Source organism: Halictus rubicundus, chromosome 9 (genome assembly GCF_050948215.1).
Source record: "Halictus rubicundus isolate RS-2024b chromosome 9, iyHalRubi1_principal, whole genome shotgun sequence".
In the NCBI taxonomy this organism is placed as follows: domain Eukaryota; kingdom Metazoa; phylum Arthropoda; class Insecta; order Hymenoptera; family Halictidae; genus Halictus; species Halictus rubicundus.
Window position 1 is genome coordinate 12,616,347 of NC_135157.1, and position 23,624 is coordinate 12,639,970.

A 23,624-nucleotide genomic window follows, 5' to 3' on the forward strand; every position below is an offset into this window, starting at 1 on the left:
ACGGAGCGATTCGATTATCATTCGGTATTATCATTCGAGTGGGTGAATTGAGAGAAACGAAGTTCAGTGTCATAAGATTTTTTATTCGACCGAAGAAATACGTATTTCGTCGGAAACTGTTTTACAAGGCTCTTCCATGTTTGTTTGTTTACAAATTACAGTTGTGTCCTACGCATGTAGTAATAAATACTTTATTCAAATCGTCGGAGAAATCACATTGGTCGTTATGTCTAATAGTTTAAAAAATATATGTACAAAAGTATTTACACGGAAAAATGAGCGCTTCACACGCCAATAATGATAGAAAAATAAAAAGAAGTATATATTCATTTACCAGCGAGTTGGGAAACTTTGTTTACGAAACGGATGATATCTAAATTATGCCATACGAAGACAGTTAATTGTTTCAGAAAACTGTTAATTATTTTATAAAAAAATGGTCGTGTTATTCTTGAAAATTGAACAATGAAAATACATAATGATGTCGACTGTGTATAGTATTTAAAAATGCGCTGACTACGAGAAGAGTAATTTGAACAGTTTGAAATTGAAATTCGCGGGTTATGATCGTGTTGAATGTTCCAATTTGAAAAATAGAAAGATACATGTATTCGTTTTCGCGTATCAGAAGAAATATGTTATGAGAATTACCCGTTGAAAAAGAACGTCGTCATAATTTAAAATAATGAAAAAATACTTAAAGTTATCCGGATTTCTGAAGACTAAGCTTGAAGTCTATCAGCACCTTTGATAATACAGATAACGAATGGTTTTTCAAAATGTTCGTCTATACTGTCATGATCCCGCGGGAGTTTACGTTAATAAATATTTTGAACTAGCTACCATTTCTTTACCGAATATGGTACATTGTACATACATACATTTAACATACAGTTGAAAAACATCATTATCATTCGCATGCACCGATATAAATAAAGTATCGTATTCGTTTTGATTATTTCTCGAATCAATTACTATGCATCGAATTCTGGTCTACAGAAAATCACACACGCGAGCGAAAGAGAAAGAGAGAGAGAGAGAGAGAGAGAGAGAGAGAGAAAAAGGGAGGGAGAAAAGGAATTAGCCGATCGAATTTCCAGTTAACATTTATCAATTAATTAAATTCGAGTGTATAAATTTCAACTCGTCTATTCGAGTATTCAAATTTGAATTAAGTACTTTCTATCGGAACCGTATGCTTGAAATTATACACCAAATTGTCACGGAATGCTCGAAAATATAATTGTTTTAAGTTGGAGCAAAATTCTCAACAATATAAACAGTAAAAAAAGATGTAAGTACACACAATCGGAATGTTTCACTTGAAACATTCGAATACTTCATATACTGGCCACATTTTCAAAATACTGAAATAGTTGAAATTCAGTTCCAAGTACCCGATCACATCATCTTCCGAGTACTTGTGCAGTTTTGATGTGTATACATCGACTAATTTTTTTCTCCTATCTTTACATCAAAAATCACTGCCGTCCACGCAGATGTTTTTTTATCACTGATTGTTACATCATACTTTCAACTGGATTGTGCATCGTTCAGAGTAGCGTTTTCCAAGTGTCATCGTTTATAAACGCTCTCGTTTGCTTTATGTACATTACAACCGTTCTAATCAATTAACTAATGCGATATCCAGCAATTATAATATCGGCTTTTTACTTAGGAGCACAATTCCATGATGAATGGTGTCTCTACACATTGGAAAACGCTGTCAGAGGATTCCTTTGATGCGCAGCGTGTTGCGCCCAAAAATCACAGCGTTGTATAAAATCATTTTCAGTTTCCATGTAAAAAGACGCTATTAAAATTTTTCTGGGTGATCGAGTTCGGATGTACGCATCAATTAGAAACTCGACGACCACTTGAGTAAGCTTTGAGGTATATTCCACATAGAATTACAGCCAACAACTGCATTTCTCGCCACGTTCTTTGGTCTCTCGGATTTTCTTTGGTTTATCTACCGTCCCTCTGTGTTCACCTAAACACCTAATATCTCACTTTTCACATGATTCGCCAGGCCACCATGGTTACCGTGACCCAGGCAAATGGATCTGTTCAATGTTCTGTTCAGTGGTCAAATCATAGGCTGGTCTCCTCAACAGAGTCAGCTCGCATGAGCTTCCGTTTCTCGTCGAGGCCCACGAAGTATGTCATTACGAAGCCTTTTGGTTTTACGTACGTCTCTCCTCGAAGATGACACTTGACGCCCTGTTGCTCGAGGACCGCAGCGGTATCCGCCGTCACCTGCACAAAGACCATATCTTTCTTTTAACACGGACACTTTTGTTTTACAATGAACAACTGAATGGGTGTCCAGAAGAAGGCCGTATCTTACAAATTGTCATAGTTTTAATTTTTAATTTAACTGGAAGAACACTGCTACCCCAGCTGCCGTTTTACTTGTTACAGCGAGCAATTGATTGCTTGAAGCGTAACATACGCCTATTTTTTTTTTATAGACACCCATTCAATTATTACGTAAAGCGAGAAGCTATTGTAATAATTAGTTCTGAATCGAACGGACTTGTATCTTGCCCGGGAGGCCTGTCGTATCCATTCTTGATGCCATGTTCACAGCGTCTCCCCAAATGTCATACAACGGTTTCTGAGCACCCACTACGCCTGCTGTAACTTCTCCATGGGATATACCAATTCTCAATCTAAAGAAAAACATTTGATCTCTGTAAGTCCCTTTGTTTTCAGAAATGAGTTACGTGTAAACGTGGAGCGGTACCTGTAAGGCTTCGTATAAAACAGCTTAGAATTCAGCTTGTCAAGGACTGCTATCATCTCGGCTGCAAACTCAGCCATCACTTTCACTACGTTGTCACTAGACACCTCTTCGCTTGTTGTACTGTGCTGCATCGAATCGCGTCGACCGGCTTCTAATCCGCACGCTGCCATGTAGGTAGTACCTGACGGATTTATAATGTAACACTTATTATCGCGTGTATTATCGTTACATTCGACTATGAGAACGTTCGCATTATTTCTTACCAGCAATCTTGATCTTTTCAATTTGACAAACGAATGGAGATTGGAACAATAATTTATCAAATTCGCAAATGATTGCGTTCAGGGCCTCCAGAATGTTACTCTCGTCGATGCTCACATCCGTTATCGAGGCGAACATGACCGCTACGTTATTATGAGCTTCATGGTACGGTTCGTTCTCTTCGGTTCTGTTCATGTTTAAGTAGAATTCCGCTGTGAAGAAGGATCTCGAATGTGATAGATGCTGATGATTATTTCCGCGAATTAATATCTGCTCGAAGCGTAACATACCAACGTGTTCAGGCAAGATATTACGTAGTAGCAGTTTGTTAGCGTTTCTCGTGTGGAACGCCTCGTCCTGTTCTTTCGTTAGCTGTCGTTTCCAAATGTAATCCAGCCTGCTCAAGTACTCTGCCTAAATAGATCGCCATCGAGATTAATGCGTATTCACTACTGGCCAAAAAGAGAGTTGGTCTTTGGTTCAGAATAGCTCACCTGGCGATCAATGAGATGCAAGGAAAACGTGAGGAAAACTACACTCAAAATATGCGCCAGTCTTGGTTCTAAGTGTGGATTCAATCTTTCGCCCGACTGTGGAGAACAAAAATGGTGAATGCAAAGCAAGAACGATTATTAGTTAACATTAATAGTGTCGATTGGAAAGTAAACGCACATGGTGTCGAATCATTACCTGAAACAAATTCGCACGATGTATCCAAACGTTCCCCGAGTAAAATCCCACTACAGCGATACCTATCACTAGCTTTAAGAGATAATGGACTCTCAGAAACAAAAAGCTCGTTAGGATTGCCAGGGAACAGGTTTGCGTCATTTGCTAAAAAAGACGAATAACAATCGTTCAATGGCGCAAAGAAGATTGTTCTACGGCGCGTGAAACGTTAAACTAGGGGCGAGTTTTACAGCGTTTAGCAGTACCTACTAAATAATCTTACCCAGGGTGTAGCTGTGCAGTTAAGGTCAGCAGCACCCGGCTCCGATATGCTCGACGATACATTATTACTTGCCAGCTTGTCCAAGTTCTTACATTCGAACTGAAATCACGCCAGCGATTAATTACTTGATTTCATTTGACTTTATTCTATTCGGCTGTAACATACGAAATGTTCGACTCTGTTAATGTCTCTGGAAATGTTTCAAATACAACTTCGAGAGTTGGCAAACAGATAAAGTTATATCGCTAAATGTCGGACGTTTCGTATGTTAGAAATTTATACGGTTTACTTACAATCATATCAAACATGGCACACGCAGCTAACATGATCGTTATGACCAAGTAAAGTATCGTCCTAAGATACGCGCTCCAGACGACCTAAAACCCATAGTACAGAAATCAATACATACAAATAGAAAAACTAGATCGAGTACAAGGTAGACGGATATTCACTTTCACGCTGCTCTGATACAGGAAGCACAAGATTTTATTGCGGGGATGAGGAATGAGTCCTTCGCACTCGTCGTGCGGGTCCTTGTACCGGTTCCACGCGAAATGCATCCAGGCGATTGGCATCAGAACGATCAAGAATAGCATCGCTACCGAATAGATGATCGCCGTGCTCACGTGCCACCTAAAAGTAAATCGATCATTGCTAGGACTCTGTGCTGCTCGTGTTCCGAAGTAGGTTACTGACCAGACGGTCTTACGAAGGGAACATACTCGGAGGGAGAAAGCGTAGGTACCAAGTAAATGAGTCCCATACAAATTAGCACGAAGGCGGCGCAGCTGACGTAGAACTTGAAAAGGGGATCTGGCTCCTTCAAGAACGGTATCTCCCAGTTCCACTGACGGAACGTTAGCAGTAACGGGTTTATGCTCTCCCATTTGCTCCATTGTCTGAAAGGAGCATCGATAAAATTAATCATTCATTCACAAAATATATATTTATTTTCTCTTATTTCCTCTACAACGTCACGTCACAATGACTGCGACCAATAACGGCGAAGACTGGCGACATTACAGAGGAAATATATTATAAGCGAAACGATGACTTCGCTTAGGGATGGGACGGCGAACGTCGAGGGTTAGCGCTAGGGAATATTAATGGTGCAACACAGTTGCAGCGGAGCCAATTAATTACTCACTCCCACTTGGTGAGAGGCATTTGCTTAATTGCGGTCTCCATCTCGGCGTCCGCGGCTTTCAGCATCAGGTGGTAGTCCTTCAGGCAAGAGTCCATGAAGTGGGTGCGCCGCCTGTAAGCCAGCACGTCGACATGATTGTTCATATTGGCCGTCAGCCGTCTGCTGTTCTTGGCTCCGGTGTTGACGCTGGACGATCGGACGTTGTAGAATCGCACGTATTGTTTGTTAGCCGCCGGAGGGGAGTCCGGAGTGATGACTGTCAAGGTGTTCTCGCTGTTCTGCAACAAGGTTCGCCTGTCAACGATGCGAAACGCTCAACGGAAGTTCGTTCGAACGGTCGATGGACGTTGATCAGTGGCGTAGGAATTGCTCGAACTTTCGTTCAACGGGGAAAAAGGAAACACCGAACGGTCTCCTCGCGATTGATGAATTGCTGCGGGCTTCCTACGCCACCGGGAAATACGCACCTGCGTAGGCAACGGCTCTTCGGGAAGCGAGGGCGTGATCAGGTAGCTGCGGATTTCGTATTTCTTCAGAATCTCGTCGTTTAAGGACTCGACCGGTACGCAATCGTAGTCGGTCGCGTCCACGAGATCCAACGTCTGTTGCGTCACGTGCACCTTGCCGGGCTTCCCGGTTTGCTCCATTTTATTAGCTATAACCACATCGCGTGACCAAACGTCGTACTGCCACTTGTTGGCGCCCAGTATACCAGATATTATGTTCCCCGAATGGACACCTATCCGCATGTTCACGTCCACGCCGCTTTCACGTCGCACCCTTGCTCTCACCGCTTTTATGATCTTTATCATGTCGAGTCCTGTAACACGACACACTGATTTTATTATTCGGATTATACGGGGTGAGTCTGGTTACATGACGACTTCAAATAACTCGTCGGTTTTTTGTTGTAACAAAAAATTATTCAAACAAACGTTGCATGGTTTCCAGGGGGACATAAAGTGCTGTAATCTGTTTTTTTTTTTTTGTTACTTTGCTTTTTTATCGAGATACGAGGGTCGCCTTAATTTTTTTAAATGGCAATTCTGCGTAAAAAGGTATTATACCAAATACAACAAGATCGGACATTTCATGTGCGAGCAACCTAATACACCGATTGTTCTCTATAGCTTCAGGACGTCGAACGTACCCAGATCCACGCAGCTTTTCGCATGCTGCGAGTTAGGCGTGGGCACTCCGCTCACGCAGTAATAGCAGTCACCCAGGAATTTGATTCGCAGAACGTTGTGCCTCTCGGAAGCCTCGTCGAAGCTGCCGAACAGGTCGTTCAGCGTTTCTACTAGTTTTCGAACCGGCAGGGTCACGGTCAGCCCAGAAAAGTTGACCACGTCGGCGTACAGAATGCTCACGTTGTTGTGCGTCTCGACGCACAGATCACTGCAAATAAATCAACGCGAGACACCTCTTAATTGGGGAAAGTCATTTTTACAGAGAGATCTTTCGAAAGTGCACCGTTAAAATGAGAATTTGTCAGCTTGTGAATTTTTTTAATTTTACCGGGATAGCCTTCGTCGCCAATGAAAATATCATTCACGCCAGATATATGAATAATTGTGATGATCGATCACATTTTGCTAGTATACCTGTGAGGTCGTCCCTTGGCCGGAGGCTGCTTATGCTCCTCCATGAATTTGAATATGTCCCGGAAGTCTTTTTTAATTTTGGCGGCTATATGCTGCGGCAATATGCTTCGCGTGAGTTGTTCCTGAAAACGTTCGTAAAATTTAGAGTGTTGTTCGACGTTTTCTAGTCGCCAGACAAACAAATCGTCAGACTTACTTCTTGATCTTTCTCATAGTTCAATCTCAGCGTCGACTCAACGCACTTCCGGCGATCGAGAAAGGACCGTCTGATAACGACCTCGTTCATGAACCTGAAGTACAATCCTAGGCCATTCACGCAAATAAAATATATCGTGTCTGTGATTATCTGGAAAATCAGAGATCGAAAGACTGCGATTGTGAGTTAGGGTGAATACGGGGGCTGCAATCAGGGGACTTAACATCATAATCATGCCGCACAACATCGATCAACAAAATGTACTAGGTATTTCGTATAGATCAAGCTTCTTCGCGACTGATCAAAACTCTTTCGAACTGGTCCCATAATTAATAGACCCAGTTTTTCAAGGTTTCTTGTTGCAAGAAGTGATTCAATGAAGTGTCAACATGCAAACTTCCTGCACTCGGCGACAAAACATTTGCTTATCTGTTCCTTCATCGTTAAACCCTTTCAAGCACTCTGTACCGTTTCTGTTAAAAGTAAACGTATTCTACCATTATGCGAAGATTGAAACGCGGCATGCTCAAAAGTGAATCAAATGTTTGCTGTCTACATACAATTAACAGATGGAAAATCTATCTGCAAGTAAAAACATTTGTCTAGAACATCGGAGAAATTCGAAGAGAAACTACTCCGAAGGATCGGGCCCCGAATAAAACAGAAAGTGCATAAAAATTGATCAAACTCGCAAGCGAACGGAATCTTTAGAAATCGCGCGTGCTCTAAATCTACGAAATCCGTTGCCTAACGATCAAAATATATGACTAATATCTCTCGTCGCGTCGCACAGCGGTCCGAATGAGTCAACTTGAAAAATTTCGCCGAAAGATTTTTGGTGGTTCCAGCAACGAAGGCGCTAACAGATTTCCAATTAGAACAACGTTAATCGCGTGTCCGCTCGTTTGGAACCGCCTGTACACCGTCTACGTTAATCGTCGGCCCACGTGAGCGCCTAACACGACGATAAAACCTGGCCGATCTACTAATTATCTTAAACGGCGCATTATCGCCGCTATACATATTTATTCGGTCAAGCGGCTCACGTGAAGGAAATGCGTAAGGCGTCGGTGTTTACCTTGGTAGCGTAATCGGACGTGTTTCTGTAAGTGATTAACGAGAGCGCGGCCAGGTAGCATATGGTGGCCGTGATCCCGAGTATGAAAGCGTGCAGATTCTCCGTCAGCGGCAGAAAGACGTAACAGGCCAGCAGAGCGTGCGTCGCGTACGCCGGTCTGCGAAAAAAAAAGAGAAGGAAACGCAATTCGCATCGTACATCCACCGCTTAATTGAAAGTTCACGGCTATCCGTTTCGTTAGCGGAACAGGCCAGCGACGACGGATCGCGATTAACACCCGGAAGAAAGATCCGCAAACCGATCGACGGATACCGCCAGGTTGCGCAACCCGCGGGATCTGGCTCATTCTCCAACGGACCGTGGATTAACACATTACCGACACCGGTGGTTGTTTCATAATTTTCGCAAACGTATGATTCACATCTCAGAGTTCCTTATAGGAAATTCTAAAAGTTCACGACGAAACAAATAGATTACATTTTCTCAGCCAAACCGCTGAACTTTGTGAAAAGTGATCTATTTATGTAAAGATTCAATGTTTTCAGTGAAGATCAAGTTTTCGCTTACATTTACGAACATCGTCGCACGATGCAGAGATAACAACCGTACATGTACGCGGTGTTCTTATCACCGTGGCGATCGCGTTCGCGGCATGCACCCGGCTCCGCAGTTAATTGAAACGAGACGCGTGTTCTAGGAAGTGCTCGGTTCGCAGCGTTGCAAAACCGGCGACGGAGATTAATATCGATGAGTGGTTCTCGCCGCGATCTTTCGTAACCGGGTTTTTCGAGGAAGCGAGCGCAAAACCCGGCCGGCGGGAGCGGGGAAAAAGAGCGTATAGAGAAAAGGTAACGAGGGACCGAGCAAGGTCGCGACTGTTAATTAAATGAGGGCCTTGGACGGCCCCATCGCAGTCAGGGTTATCCGTGTCTCTGTGGTCGTTGAAGTCGTCGGTGCGATACCTTATCGGCGGTATGCCCTCCGTGTAGGTGAGGGTGTAATACATGGGCACGGCCAGATCGCCGACCACCAGCAACACCACGATCAAACAGGACAACATCACCGGCCAGTAGCTGTTCTTAGCGATGATCTTCGACCGGAAGGACAAGGCTATCACCGGGCACAGCAACGCGCTGCCAACGATGCAGACGACAACGTCCGGCACGCAGTTCTCGACGCTGACCTGCGGGAAAATCATTTGTTCACTGACCTAATGTCTTTGTTAGTCGACGACCAGCGGCGGACTTAAAGGGAGGGCTATAGATTAAGGGTATATCTAATTTCTTCCCTTAAGGATTTTAATAGATGACAAATAACAATATCTTCAAATTTTCTTCATTTGCTTACAATTTTTTATTTCAAACCTACTCAATTCTGCTATAGATGCGCAAAATCCGCAGTCTAATCATCGTATAATTTAGCACCAGACAGTGCAGTACAATTTGATAGTATGAAGCTGATCTTAAGTCAAATATAAAGCTATGTTCACATGTTTAGCTGATGTTCAATAATAAATTTCAGAAATGAATTTGAACCGGCTCCTACGCGTCACATTTGCGCCGAGTCACTGAAACTGCGGTCACGTGCAACGTTCATACGCACGACCATGTCCATAATTAACACCTTAACGACGGGCTGATGTGCTGACAACCTACATTATGAACTACGCGCAGTTGGTCACCTGATCATTCTGCATCAGATTTACCCGAAACAGTCATTCCATGAAGAAAGTATTCATAAATTATTCAAGGAGCGCCAGGCGATGGTAAAACAGAAACAATTAAAAATAAATACACGCGGGTCTTTTATTAAAACGATATTATTTATGGAACGCTCAAATGGCGAACATTTATAAATTTCACTTTAAAATGACTTGACCTGAAAGAGCTAATTTTGTCTCTGCGGCTGTGTACCGTGTTCTTTTACACTGCACGACTTGTATTTTAAGTACGAGACAAATAAAAAATTGAATCGAGCTGCTCGATTACGGTCGGAGTAATTCCGATCTATTTCTGTCCCGTATAAAATGACCGGGAATGGCAGTCATTTTTGGTTCATTGAAGGCCCGATGATGGCAGCGAAATTAGCGGCACTCCTCTTCGTAATAGATTATCGATTTGAGGGGTGGACGGCGCGGAGAAGCGTTTCAATCGGCTGGTCGTAAGATATTCAAGTACGAAGACGGAGGAAAAATTTGTTTCAACGCGTACACTGCAGTTTATAAATCTATTTTGGTCTACTAATCGGCTGGTCGTAAGATATTCAAGTACGAAGACGGAAATTTGTTTCACCGCGGTTTTTCAATTTATTTTCGAACTGTTTGTCTCGACTGTCGTTGACCTCGTGAATTTTTTAGTCGGCAATAAATTGTTAAAGGCCTCCGAGTGTTCATTGATCTTTAAGCTTGATTATAGTCGCAGGTGTAACTTGACGAACCCGAAAACAACTCAGCTGTGTCAACGGTTTTAACGAACTCGAAATTTATTTCCTTCCTCATTAGTTTCTAAGGTTAACACAAAGGCCATTTAAATTTCAAATCGATAAGATTGCCCGAAAGCAAATTTAAATTTCTGATCAACCGATTCGATTTATGCGCACGCGCACAATAGCTCCATTTATGTACACCAATTTTTAGCGTTAACAATCTGACCACATTTTCACAAGCCTATGCACATTTTTAAACGGTTGGCGTGATTTATGTGCTTGGTGAACAGGGAATTAAATAGGGTTGGGGGAACAAGAAAAGTAGAATGTAGAACTACCACTACCACTACTACTATGTTCTTATCAAACACGGAAAAAAAGATGCATGCAGCTTAAATTAGTTGTAAATTTAGCGCGTAACATATACCTACTATTTAATAATTCATTTAATAATATTCACTCATTTCTTTCCTCTTTTAATCGTGAAGTATTTATATTACTATTATATTTCTTTTTAAAATTTCACTCGCTTCTGTCTAGTATGCTAGTCGAAATAGAATTAGCGTTGATGTTTCCATTGGATTTTATTCCACTCACCATCGTAACCAGGATCACACAATACGTGGTACCGAGGACCAATTGTAGCAGAACGAAGAGCGACAGGTAACCATACTGAAACCTCCTCTGGTATACTGTGAACAGCTTCTCTAGGTCCTTAACTTTGAACTGTTTCTGAAAGTGAAAGCTCACGTGAGATTATACATTCGCGGTGTGACCGCTGTTTGAACTTTCTCGCTAAGTTAATAATAACGATCAACGTAGGGATCGATCGTTGTATTTTCATTCCTCAGCTTTCATTCCGCCATAGCGTTCCTTCTCTCATGCTATTATCACTCATAAATACGAGACATAAAAATTTGATTGGTCTTTTCCAAATGAAAATAATTCAGTCGACCAACCAGTGATACGACTACGCCCATTTTAATTATCGTTCGATAATTTCGCGCTCGAAATGATACGCAGAAAGTATCAGAAAAGCAAATGAACAATTTCTACTCACACAAGATTTATTGAGGTAAAAGTACGAACCGGAGTGAAAATGGAATCGTAATCCCACAGATTCATTGCACTGTGGAAATTTTATACAATTTATTGAAGATCTTACTCCAGCGTCTCTTTCAAACGCTGTGAAACTGGCGTGGCACACGTAGCACGTGAAATGATCTGCTGATACCCGAATGAAACTCTGCCCAGCTCTGTTACCATTTCGAGTTTCGCGATCGATATGGTACGCAGAAAGCGATACGATCATTTTCTACCGATACCACGTTCATAAACATTCGTAATAGCAATGAAATATGCAACGAAAAAAATTCTTACTTCAAGGACTAGATAAAACAGCCTTGATGACTGAAATAAATTAAAACAGTGTTTCAGCCTTGGCTGAAATAGACTAAAACAATTCCCGAGTATCGGGTACCCGAAATTTTCGGGCTTTCGCACACCTGGGTTCAACGGCGGATCTAGGCATAAGCCTTATGGGCTGCACAGGTTCAAGGACACCTTTCGGGGTAAAAAAATTTAAGGAAAAATAAATTATACAAAAATGTTTGGTACTCCAGTTAATTTGGGATGATTGAGTAGACCCCCAAACAGTATTAGCCCAGGGTCCCAAATTTACTGGTCCCCCACTGCCTCGGTAATTAGCGAAATTCACAGAAATGAAATGAGCACAAAAATTAGATAAAATCAAAACAGTTTATCTAAGCCTCGCCTCGGATTGTCGCGCACCTCTAGAGGACTCACAGTCCAAACATTACTCACGATCTGCGCACGGCGGCGGTCGCTCGATCATGATTTTCAGGCCCGGTCAGCATGCCGGGTCCGACGATCGATACGTTACCAAGAAAGTAACGCGATCAAGATTTAGCAATACAGGCGGGCCGACTTTCACCGGGCGGGATCATTTAAATTGAACGCATGACACCGGCCAGGTGTGCTCCCGGCACTCGTTAGAATCAAAGCTCGTCAAAGGTGGCCTAATAATAGACATTCGCAACAACGTCCGTGAGTTAACGGACAATGGCGCGGTGCTCCGCGGGGAATCGAATTCGGAATGAGAAGGTCTTTTAAGCACGGTGGCAACTGAAATAGCGTTCTATTTGAAAACTGAATCATCAAGTGGGCGCGCGAGTGCTCCATCACCGTCGATCGTTCCGGCTGAAATAAAGCTTTGTGGGGGCCACCGATCGAAAAAAGAAACATAGAAAAATACACCGGAGCACGATTCGAAGATCCGCGGATTGTTGACTTGACGAGATTTTTGCGTCCGGCGAGTCCTGAATGAAATTCCGCGCGAATTCCCTCCATTTTTCTCCCACGTTCAGTCGCTTTCGAAAATACGGTAACGACGAAAACAAAGACTGTAAAAGTTTACCGACTGATCGATTGTTCACTGCACAACGCAGTAAATTTCAACAGTTTATGATTGTGAGCCACTTACTTTCTCAAGGTCGACAACCATTTTCTTTTCTTCTTTTAAATACCATAAGCTGGTTCATTCGTTTCCGAGATTCGCCTACCAAAGGCGCATCAAAAGCGGATAGGCAGTTTTGATTTATTTTTGCGCGAGGAATCGCCTACTTTCCGCACGCGCCATTATTACGGCCGCAAGCCCGGGCATTTCGGACCTAACACACGTTATTACGCAGACGTAATTGGTAACTATTAGGTTGAGTCAAAGGTAGCTTCCGTTTTCCGCTCCACTTATGCCGGCCCATGACAGTTTACGGCGAACATAAATTTGGTCCGACAGGTTATTATCGATCAGAGGAAAGATATTAACTGAAGGAAATGTTTGCTGATTGTACGATCCGTTAGATGTGACGGTACAGCGAAGAATTGAATAGGACGTAATATCGTTTTTATTTCCCCGGAACACGTGTATCTATAAAACACTTAATCCTCGAGCCCATACTACAGTTTAAGCGTTCAATATACTTTCACTATAAACACGGTCTTCAGTTCCGGTAACGTGTTTATAGGCACACGTGTTTCCCCACAGTTGGCCACTTCTACTTGCACCGGGAACACCGACGGTCTGTTTTCTATTCCCATTAAGTTACTTTGTTGTAATCTACGTTTAATCATTCTGCAAAGAGATGGTACGCAAACATTAGAATAATCAGGAATGATTAATTAGACAATTTATCTGGCAGGCGAGAGCGTGCGTGCTGATCGTTCGAATCCGCTGAGTATCTCCATTAAAATTTTATTTCGTGTTATTAAGATTCTTAACAGGCTTTACTTCCGTTTCCACGTTTGACTACAAAAACGAATATATCAAACACAAGTATTCGAAATCGATAAACGTTAATTGTCTATGAACCTGTTTACTCAATCCAATGGGAAAAAAATATGAGAATTGAGTTTCTTGGGTATATCATTTTCAAGATGATAGTCTGTAATGATAATGAAATTGCCGAGAGAAGTTACGGTAAAATTCCAGCTCATCAGCATACACTGTGCAGCGTTAATTAACGAGATCTAATTGAAGGAAAAACCTTCAACGTTTTCCACGCGATAGAGATGCATGTGCGGCTCCGTCATAAAAAAAAAAACAAAATGGAATATAATTGGCGGATTTGCCGACTGTCGGCAGTGAATCAAAATTTAATCGTTCGCGAGTCGAAATGATATTTTCTCGGTTGTTTCAAGGCGTGCAATAATTCCGTTGAATCAGCACTCCGTCTGTTCGTTGTTTGTTTAAAGAACGAAGTATGCTCCGCATTGTTGAACCACGCTGTAGATTCGCGCCTCGTGCAGTTCCTTTCGAAAATAATGTGCGAAGCAGAAGCTCGAAATGTTAGCTCTTCGGGAATGCGCAAACGACTCCCACGAGGCATAGTTAGCGTTCCGAATAGAACAATGTTAGGCGAGAGATCTTTGAGTTTCGGTCCAGGCTGTTTCTCGGTTTCTGGGAAACAGTTTGCGCTAAAAATAACGAGTTGCAGCTACTGCACACTGACGGCCTGCTGTTCCATTGAACATCGCCGCCATTAACTGGTATCAACGGAACAACGGAGCTATAGTTAGGTAACAGAAGTCATTGTCTCGACGGTAACGCGGGAAACGATGAAATAATTGATACGGTAACGCTCCGGATGCGTGGACACACAGAAAAGAACCGCGACACGTGTCACGCACATTTCCCGGACGAAGAAACGAATCGGTCGGAACTAATGACCCTTCGATTTGTTTGAGATTCTGAGTCACTGTCGGAGGAGCGCTCACGAAAACGAAGATAACGGGGGTCACCATTCTTGTTCCATGCTTTCTTCCCCGGTGTTTACAAACATTGTGACTCGCTCGAAACAGAACTGTATGCACTGTCGAGCGTGTTTGATCACAAAATGGACATACGGTATCTGTCGCTGCATGGGAAATTGTATCTTACTCTACTTTCTATTCTTTGAACTTTGAACTTTGATGTCTTCGGATATGCAAAGAAGATGCTCCTCGATGCAAGGGAATCGAATAATAAGAAAAATAACTCTTGCTTTGCTCGCTCTGTGCCTATCTCCGCTGAAATTCGTCTCACATTTCGCGAATCGCCCTACCGCGGTCGTCGCATCTCTTATTTCTTCCTGTTCGCACGAACACTATTCCAGGGTCGCATACTGCGATCACAACTACTGTCCGGTGTTGTGAAACACTGTAAAAACCAAGTTTTTCTTCTACTAGGAAGAACGGGAACCTAGTACAACAATTACCTATTAGATCACAAAATAATCGGTTTCGTGACTCACAAAGGGGCGAACGCAGCAGGACAAAAGCCGACAGGCCTCGCCTTCTATTTCCGCAACTCTGCGAGCTGAAGCACCACTCGAGAACCACTTCGAGCCGTTTCTTTAGTAATGACAGAAAACAAAAACCGCAGGTCCACGATCACAACAGCTGTGAGTCGCGGAGTCGAAGCTGCAAGACGAAAACTAAGAACGTACCGCTAATGCGAACCAATTGAATCATACAGTGCGAAGGATTGTTTCTTTGTCACAGAAAACATAGATCACAATAGCTGTCTGACAACGTGCACGATCGCTATCTTCTAGCGACAGTATTCCGCGTATTGCATGTATTTATGCAATTCGGCCAGTTCGGAGAATCAATTCTCGTCTAAGATTCACTCTATAATCAGTCACAATGACGATCAGATCTCGCAACGGTAACAGTGAAAGACTTGGAGACTCTACTTCGCAATATAGACAATCAAGAATCGCTCAAAAGCCATGTGCCTATCACAACGATCATCCTCTCGCGATAGTAAACTGCCCTGAAACTCTGTCCGTTAAATTCGCAATTGAGCACATACAGAAAATCGGCAGACGTCTGCAGCCTGGAACCATATGCCTGTCACAAGGAGCGATCGCATCTCACAAAGAGATAAATTCGCGAAGATAAAGAAAGTTAAACCCCAAAGTCAAACCCCATTATTTTAATAATTCACAGCATTCGAGGAATCAACGCCTAAGAGTCATTAAGAAATCATGTATCTATCGCAACAAGGAGGCAATCACATCTGGCGGTCCTGAAAGAGCGAGAGACCCGGGTGAAAAGCGGAGAGCCGTACCTCTTAGCGGGGCTGTTCGTCAAATCCGTGGAGCGAATCCACGCCCAGGGGTTCTGGGGAACGATGTGCGTGCTCGAACAAGTCCGTGGTGTCACAACGAGCGCAGGCGGCACATGGTTCACAATATCGCAAGCAGCACACCGAAAATCGCGTATGAAACCGCGCGCGCGGCCGACGTGCACGTATCCCCGGCGGTCACCGGCGGTCTGACGGAAAATCGGCGTGTATGCTCGGCGGGCCGCGTGAATTATGCAGCTGGTAAAGCACGATAAAAACCGGCGGACTATGCGTGTGGGTACACGTCCGTGTTCTCCGCGACTATGTGCGTTTGTATCGCGGGGCGCGAGCGGCGCCTCCAACGGCACCCGCGTCTCCTTTCCACGGCAGAAAAGCGGTCGGTGCCAGCACCCGGAGTCGAAAGTTTCGTCCGAACGGGGAACACCATCTTTCTCTCTCTCTCTCTCTCTCTCTCTCTCTCTCTCTCTCTCTCTCGTGCCCTCTCTTCTTTCCTCTCCTCTCCTCGCGCGTGCGTTTTCGTGCATCCGCCGGAGCTCGCGGCGAACCTTTCGGTCCGGCGAATATTGATCTTCAATCCCGAACCCGCGGGTTCGACCTCTCCCCACCTCCCTTGCCCTCCACCTTCCTTCCTTTCCCGGTTTCACCTGCTCTGAATTATCATAATGCTTCGACGGCCGCTGTCACGCGCGCGTGATAACGCCGCGACCACGACCTCGCGTGATTTCGTTTTGTTCGACGCACCGTGTTCGGGCGTACATGAACGCCGGCGGAAAATTAATCACCTCTGAACTAATACGTTTTCCACCTAAGATGCTCTCCCAAAGAGGACAAGAGTAAAAGTAAAGTGAAAACTTTTTGCTAAGTTTTGTGATGGCAATTTATTATCATTTAATTGAAACATAAGAAAATGGATTTGGAAATGGAAAAGTACGTAAAATCGGAGAGGTACTTTCTGGCACTTTTCTTAAAACTCAAAGTTGACGCACATTCAACGTGAAAAATTGTTAGTATTTCGAGAGAATTGCTATCGGGTTTGAAAAGTCTTATAATATTACATATAACTTGTAAAAATCGAGTTAATCGAATAAACATTTGAACAGTTACAGCGTTTGCTGGTAATTATAGGAATCGAATGAATAAACTGGATGCCAACATGGCGGCGTCCGTTCTCGGAGACGAATTTATAAAGCAAAGATCGTTCCCTGCTGGCAGGTTTAATTGGATATTGAATTTTCCCAGAATATTATTGTGTAACTCGGAAGGTCGATATCTGAAAATATTTAGCATTCCCGCGCCGCGCGATTAGAACTATCGATAACGCGTTCTATCGATAACGTTCCGCTGTAAAATGTTACAAAGCTCGCTCGCGATATCGCTTAGAAAAATAATCGTTTATCCGCGTCTTGATGATAATTAACCGGTGACAGTTCATTTCCGACCACGATATAAATTGATTTCGCTCGATCTCCGAACGAAGATAAACGAGTAGATTCTCTATATCATTAATTACTCGAATCTATCATATCCCACGCGATAATCACGAACGCTCTAACACAAAACGAGGCGATTGTTTGAAGCAAAGCAGGCGGAAAGTGTCTGACCAGTGCCCGTCGCTTCTACTTACTCTAAGCAGTTCGTAGGAATCACCTCTCCAAACGAAGTGCAACATATTTCGGACACCCTGTATATTTTTTCATCGAATTTTCATCAAAGGATTTTCGGGGACAGTTTTTGTTTTAACACGATTTTCATCGACAATTCCGGAGATCTGCAAGTTATGCGTTTCAAGATTTGAGCGAATCGCTATCAATGCGCTACCAGTCGAACGGATATCGTTGAAGGACGCCGATCGAGATTGGACAAGACATTTTTTTCGGTTGTATTACAGTTATCGAGTTGCTTTATCGACACAAGTGAACGATGCTGCAAAAATGCTGTCGAGGTGCGTGCACCGTAAAAACACCGACTTTTCCTTGTAATCCAGCCAGCCGCCGTGAAAAATGCGATACAACTCATCAAAGCGTAATCAACAATCTGAAGATACCGATAATTGACCACGATCCACGGAAACTTTACCCAAGCGATCTGATACCGATGCGACTGTTCCTCGTCTTCGCGACTACCGTTCGCAGATGAATAAAATTTAGAGGAAAGATTGCAAATATTCGAACGTTTATCGTTCTAACAACGTGTACGTTCCATACGGATATTTTTATCGGTGATGATAAAGGCAAGTGCAACGATAAAACTCGTTATATACAAAGAGAATGTCGATATAAAAACGAATGTGTTTGGATTTTGGAAGGAATTCATAAGATATAAATCTTATGTGAAGTCGATTACGTTGATGTGAAAAGTTGTACACACGGTATAAATGAAATCGACTATTTGCTATTAAATATTTGGAATAGTGTTTCACCCAACCTCGCTAATGTCAGACTTGTGATTGAATTACCATTCCGGCCACAATGTTTTCTCAGACCGTGTGAAACATCACTAAACGAAAGCAGTTCGTCCATGGTTAGTAAACCGAGGATTTTTATGCGAAATCAAAATATACAGGAATTTTTGGGACACCCTGTAGACTCTCTATACCTAAAAAATTTTCGATACCTCGACATTTCTATTAACCGTGCATGTTCTAAGGATGAAATAAAATGCAATATTTTCATAAAAATATTTCTGTGTTGAATGTCAAATGAGATTGGTATTTTACGAAGACTTAAATGCACAAAGATCCGCATTCTAGCGATTAGAATGATATCGAAGCGAGACGGTGAATTACGAAATTGCGGAGTCATCGATTTCGAAATTGCAAGTAATAATAATGTTGTCTTTGTGGATGATAATAGTAGAGGATGACAGGAAACAAGAATGACAAACGTTGTTTCCGTCGATTGCACCTGGTCGATATTCTCCGGAAATTATTTAAATAAACTGTTTAACCCTGGAACAATGGCCGAAGCGTGACCAAATTTAAATGTTAACGTTGCTTCACGATCGTCGTAATTTTTATGGCCTCGCTGGCCTCGCCGTAATAGTTTCTTACTATACCTAAAATTTTCTTAAAATGGACAATATGAAATTTTAAAAATTCCTTAACGACACGGTTCTTTGAACTCTCTGAAGTTACAAATAGATTATTTAGTTATTATATATAAGGTAATGAATAAGTGTAGTATTTTTCCCCCGGGGGAAGGACCCTGCGTTCTTTTAAGGTGTACGCCGATTAGGTATCATTTTTATTTACCTCGAAAATAGACAGCTCGGGCAAGAATCCGTAAACACCGATATAATATCCAAGTTTGTCGAATGATTCGTAGGAGCGTGAGTGCACGCAAACATCCGCAGTCGAATAATCATATTTGCCGGGTCGTAAACATTGCCGTTTAGGGATCGAATGTTTATTTGATTCAGCTAACTCCGGTCACCGGCGACCACCAAAACGGTCTCGCAACCAGTTAATATTTAAGCCGCAGGTGAATTCCGTCGCGGTTCATAAACAAGTCACTCGGTCTTAAGTCGGTCCATAAACCACATTGGCTGACGTTAATCATCATCGTCGCGATTAAAACGAAATTGGCAAAGAGATCGAGCTCCTTTTTCGGTTCTCCGGTGTGTGTTTACGCTTAAGAATATTTCGCCTATTCGTTGAGAAATACCGCTCGTATAAAAACGCCGATCCAGAACTGGAAATCGCAGTCTCGGAACGTTCCTCGGAGCGTCGAGATCATGCTCGTGTGACGTAACAGTCGATTGCGGTATCAATTACCGAACAGGTGCTACAATTCAGGCGTTTGGTGCTCGATCTTTCGATAAAGGTGTACGCATCATTCGTCGAGAAAATATGCCAACTACTCTGAAATCTCGTGAGCAATTATTTGTGCAGATATAAAAAGTGGGGAAAAAAATGGAGTTGATTCTTCGCATTTGGACTCGGCCTCGTGTACAGGATGATCAACGTAATGGGGCCAAGTAATATTTTTTGTAATTGCGATTAGAAGAATTTGAGTTCCGAATTGAAACGTAAAAGTTAGATTTGTTATGATTCGAAGTGAGAGGGTTGCAGCAAAAAAGTGTACTGTCACTAAGATGGCACTAACATCGTCGCCAGTAATCCAGAATTGATATCAATACTTGAAGCTTTAAATAGCAGTATCTCGAACGCGCAAACATGCGATTAATCTCGTTTCGCTATGGGATTGCAACTCTAATCCCTGAACAAGATTTAACGAACTTGTGCAGTTAGAACCGTGAGGATACGACCCTCGTCGGTACTACTACCCTGATCGGTACGATTGATGAGATGGGACCTTTTTAAGCAACACGCCATTTTAGGGACATTTATTTACAGTTTAACCACCGCAAATCTGTCAACACACCTCTTCACGTCTGCTTCGCGTCAAGATCGAGTTAGCCTTTTTGTATGAAATAGTAATCTCAAAGAAATTATTAGATTACGCTATTCAAGATGATTTGTTGGTTTACTGAAGGTTACTTTTAGATTTGTTGGTTGATTGAAGTTGCTTGATGACCTTGACAAAACTAAGAAAATCTTTACTGGATTTTTACAAGATATTAAATAGCTGCAGGTAGATGCAAGAGGGGTTTGGAAATAACCGACAGAAAGTTGACGAGTCCATTATATCTTGTCCACAAACTACATACTTGGAGACCAAACAGTCTATGTACTGATACATTATCAGCAGACTGCGGAAATGCATGCAAGTTTGCACTTTCATACACAAATAGATACTTACATAGATACTCAGTCTGTTAGCCGAACTAGCCAAACCCTCTAAAACCACCTAAAAGCTAGGACAAATTCATCCATCCATTCATCCAAATTCATCCAAATTTTTCCAATAGAATCCAAAGTCCACTAATCCATTGCAATTAAATTCTGTGAAACCACACCAAAGGGGGAACTACCAGGAGATAAGAAAAAGCGGACACTGACTTCCAAGCTAGGTGAAGTCCTTGCATCAGGATTCCTCCCGTCTAACTTCACCGAATATTTAAGATATTGACACCCTATCAAAAACCAACACAGTAAAACTCTTTACAGCTTCTTAAAACTAATAGAAGATAAGGAAACTGAGGGATTCCCTCTGTAGATAAACCAGGTTTACTCATCAAGGCTGGCGCAGTCGTACGCAAACTCCGTCAAACCTTCTACAACCACCCAAAAGGAGGAACCATCAGAAAATAAGGAAGCTCATGAATGCCATCTTAAGATAAACCAGGTATAGTCATCTAAGTTGCTAGAGTCGACAATCAATTAAGTCAAACCTTCTACAAACACCCAGAAAGAGGAACCACCAGAAAAGAAGAAAACTCGGGAATACCGCCTTAAGATAAACCAGGTATAGTCCTCCAACTTGCTAGAGTCGACAATCAATTAAGTCAAACCTTCTACAAACACCCAGAAAGAGGAACCACCAGAAAAGAAGAAAACTCAGGAGTTGCATCTGAAGATAAACCAGGTATAGTCATCCAGGTTGCTAGAATCAACGATGAACCGAGTCAAATCATCTACAACCACCCAGAAGTAGGAAGCGTCAGAAAACCGAGGGACTTTCTCTTAGGATACGCCGGGTCTACTCATGCAGGCTGCTAGGAATCGACCACGAACTCGGTGAAATCTACAATCAGACAAAAGGAGGAATAAGAAAAAAAAAAGAAAAAGTTGTGACTCACTCTTAAGCTGGACCAGGTCCACTCGTCGAGACTGTTCGGCGATACGACCCGTGCGTCGTCGACGATCTGCAGGGAGTTCAAGGACGCGCGGGTGACCAGTTCGACGTCCATGTTTCCTCGACGCGTTGACTGTGCGGGGTTCCGGAAACGGCAGGATTCACTTGATTAGCAGGTAGCAGGAGAAGGAGGACGAGAAGGAAAACGACGTCGGCCTCGCGGCCGTTCGATACATCGCGGCTACGATCCACGGGCAGACTGATCGTACGTGGAAATGAGTCACCACCCTGAAGCGGCCGGCCGCGTTCGCTTCGTGCTCCGTCACTGCGGTCTCTGAAGCGGCACTACCGTTAGAGCACCGCTTTATCGTGATAAGGGAAATGGGCCACTCTAGATCACGCTGTCCCCCTTTCCTTCGTCTGTCCGCGCTGCACTCGAAACCCTTCAGCCGCGAAAATCGCGCGCTTTTCCGACCACGAAAGCTCCCGGCGACTCGCTCGCCGCCTTACGACGCCTGTTGCGCTTCAGCTTCTCCACCGTGGCCTCGAACCCGTCCGGATCGGTCCATTCACGCGACAGGATCCTCCTCGAACGACGACGTTGCCGGTCAGCGTGCTGGGACTCGAGGATCGGCCGCCACTGCAAGCAAAAGCGGTTCTAAGCTCTCCTGCTGCGAGTCGGGGTGGGTGCGATTGTAGAAAGTGTGGCGTGATAAAGAGATAAGGATTAGTTATTAGAATTACTACGGAGATCTGATAATGTAATTGGAGAGGTTCGTTTCTGTTGATCAGTATACCTCGCTGATACCAGGAGTTTAGTCATTTGTTCAATGCAGCTGCGGTGGGAGTGAATGGAGAGCTGCCGAATTTCAGCTGTCCACGTTACATCCAGCTTACAAATTCTAGGTAATTAACATCGGTAATAACTAGAGTCTTCGTGCAAATTTGTCTGCATTCACTGCAGGATACAGGAGCCACTTGGAATGTCTCTATGGACTTAATAATTTGTATAGGTTGGATGTAATGCATTGACACTCTACAATTTCTTAAATCTTCCTGTTTCAAATTACAGGTACCCATTTTTGTCACAAATCCCGGAGACCAAGTATTGCAACTGAACGAGCAAGAGGCGCGCTGGACAAATTGTTCAAAGAAACGCGGCAGCTGGTTTAACGGAACCCCTTATTATGGCGGATGACTTTCTCCGTCGGATTCGCGATGCATCTCCGCCGAAAACCTGTTCCCTAGTGTCGGACGATGATTTCTTTCTGCGTCGAGCATGTCGGGCAGAGTTCAGCTCCATCGAGGATTACCCGTTTCGAATTGTGATTCATTCCCGATCTTGATCCACGGCTCGCTCGCTGTTCGCTTCTTGGCATTGAGATCTTGATCGCCTGACCGTGACTCAAGTTTTGTACAAGGGGCAAGCGACTGATAGGAATCTCAACACGCTTCTCCGAGCGAGACATGATACTTTTCGTGACAAATTGTCCGGCGAACGGGCACGTGACCGCTACTTGGTCACTGACCCTCCGTTCTTCCCGATACTTGAGCTAACGACGATTAAAAGCAGGTTCTACTTAATCTTAATTAATTAGGCTGCTCCGACTCTGCTCTAGAGCTGTTCTGATACTGTTAGGTTTACTAGATTTGCTCGATACCCTAGACTGCGGACTTTTATGCAGAATGAACAATGAACAGCAGCCAAACCTTCCTCCTTTAACACTAGGTTTACGGAGCATTAAAAGTGAGTATTTTACATTACTTTATAAAAATAAGAAGAATGTGTCTATCCAAGTTTTCAACCATTTTTTAAATAATATATACCTAAGGGAATAAGTTTGTTGAGTAATTCCACGTAGATGGATCT

General features: G+C 43.2%; 2 protein-coding genes across 4 annotated transcripts; one reads left to right on the forward strand and one right to left on the reverse strand.

Annotated features, from left to right (window-relative positions):
• Nucleotides 1-62: 62 nt before the first annotated feature.
• Nucleotides 63-21,891, reverse strand: Acxd (Adenylyl cyclase X D). 2 transcript variants are annotated; one of them, XM_076793458.1, is made up of 20 exons: nucleotides 21,759-21,891; nucleotides 11,009-11,143; nucleotides 8,950-9,170; nucleotides 7,988-8,144; nucleotides 6,910-7,059; nucleotides 6,714-6,835; nucleotides 6,260-6,507; nucleotides 5,577-5,929; nucleotides 5,110-5,387; nucleotides 4,685-4,861; nucleotides 4,415-4,595; nucleotides 4,256-4,339; nucleotides 3,963-4,061; nucleotides 3,701-3,844; nucleotides 3,505-3,600; nucleotides 3,301-3,424; nucleotides 3,013-3,222; nucleotides 2,750-2,930; nucleotides 2,540-2,675; nucleotides 63-2,259 (listed from the first exon to the last, which is right to left on the reverse strand). In XM_076793458.1, the coding sequence occupies exons 1-20, from the start codon at nucleotides 21,867-21,869 to the stop codon at nucleotides 2,095-2,097; spliced, it is 3,372 nt and encodes a 1,123-aa protein (XP_076649573.1). In that variant the 5' UTR covers nucleotides 21,870-21,891; the 3' UTR covers nucleotides 63-2,094. The 2 variants fall into 2 exon arrangements, with proteins under 2 accessions (XP_076649573.1, XP_076649574.1); XM_076793459.1 differs by lacking the exon at nucleotides 21,759-21,891 and adding an exon at nucleotides 16,041-16,436.
• A 244-nt stretch (nucleotides 21,892-22,135) lies between these two features.
• Nucleotides 22,136-23,471, forward strand: LOC143357181 (uncharacterized). Of its 2 annotated transcripts, none has more exons than XM_076793466.1 (2): nucleotides 22,136-22,437; nucleotides 22,827-23,471. In XM_076793466.1, the coding sequence occupies exons 1-2, from the start codon at nucleotides 22,136-22,138 to the stop codon at nucleotides 22,870-22,872; spliced, it is 348 nt and encodes a 115-aa protein (XP_076649581.1). In that variant the 3' UTR covers nucleotides 22,873-23,471. The 2 variants fall into 2 exon arrangements, 1 of the variants encoding a protein (XP_076649581.1); XR_013082782.1 differs by having other exon boundaries at nucleotides 22,393-22,660.
• The last annotated feature ends 153 nt before the right edge of the window (nucleotides 23,472-23,624 follow it).

Bases quoted from the DNA above. Each gene is read 5' to 3' on its own strand.
- LOC143357181 (XM_076793466.1), top strand. From the start codon at position 22,136: ATGGGCCACTCTAGATCACGCTGTCCCCCTTTCCTTCGTCTGTCCGCG. The intron at 22,438-22,826 runs GTGGGTGCGATT...TTCAAATTACAG, and splicing joins CTCTCCTGCTGCGAGTCGGG to GTACCCATTTTTGTCACAAA.
- Acxd (XM_076793458.1), bottom strand. From the start codon at position 21,869: ATGGACGTCGAACTGGTCACCCGCGCGTCCTTGAACTCCCTGCAGATC. The intron at 8,145-8,949 runs GTATCGCACCGA...TTTTTTTCGCAG, and splicing joins GAGGGCATACCGCCGATAAG to ACCGGCGTACGCGACGCACG. The intron at 6,508-6,713 runs GTATACTAGCAA...ATTTATTTGCAG, and splicing joins GCCAAGGGACGACCTCACAG to TGATCTGTGCGTCGAGACGC.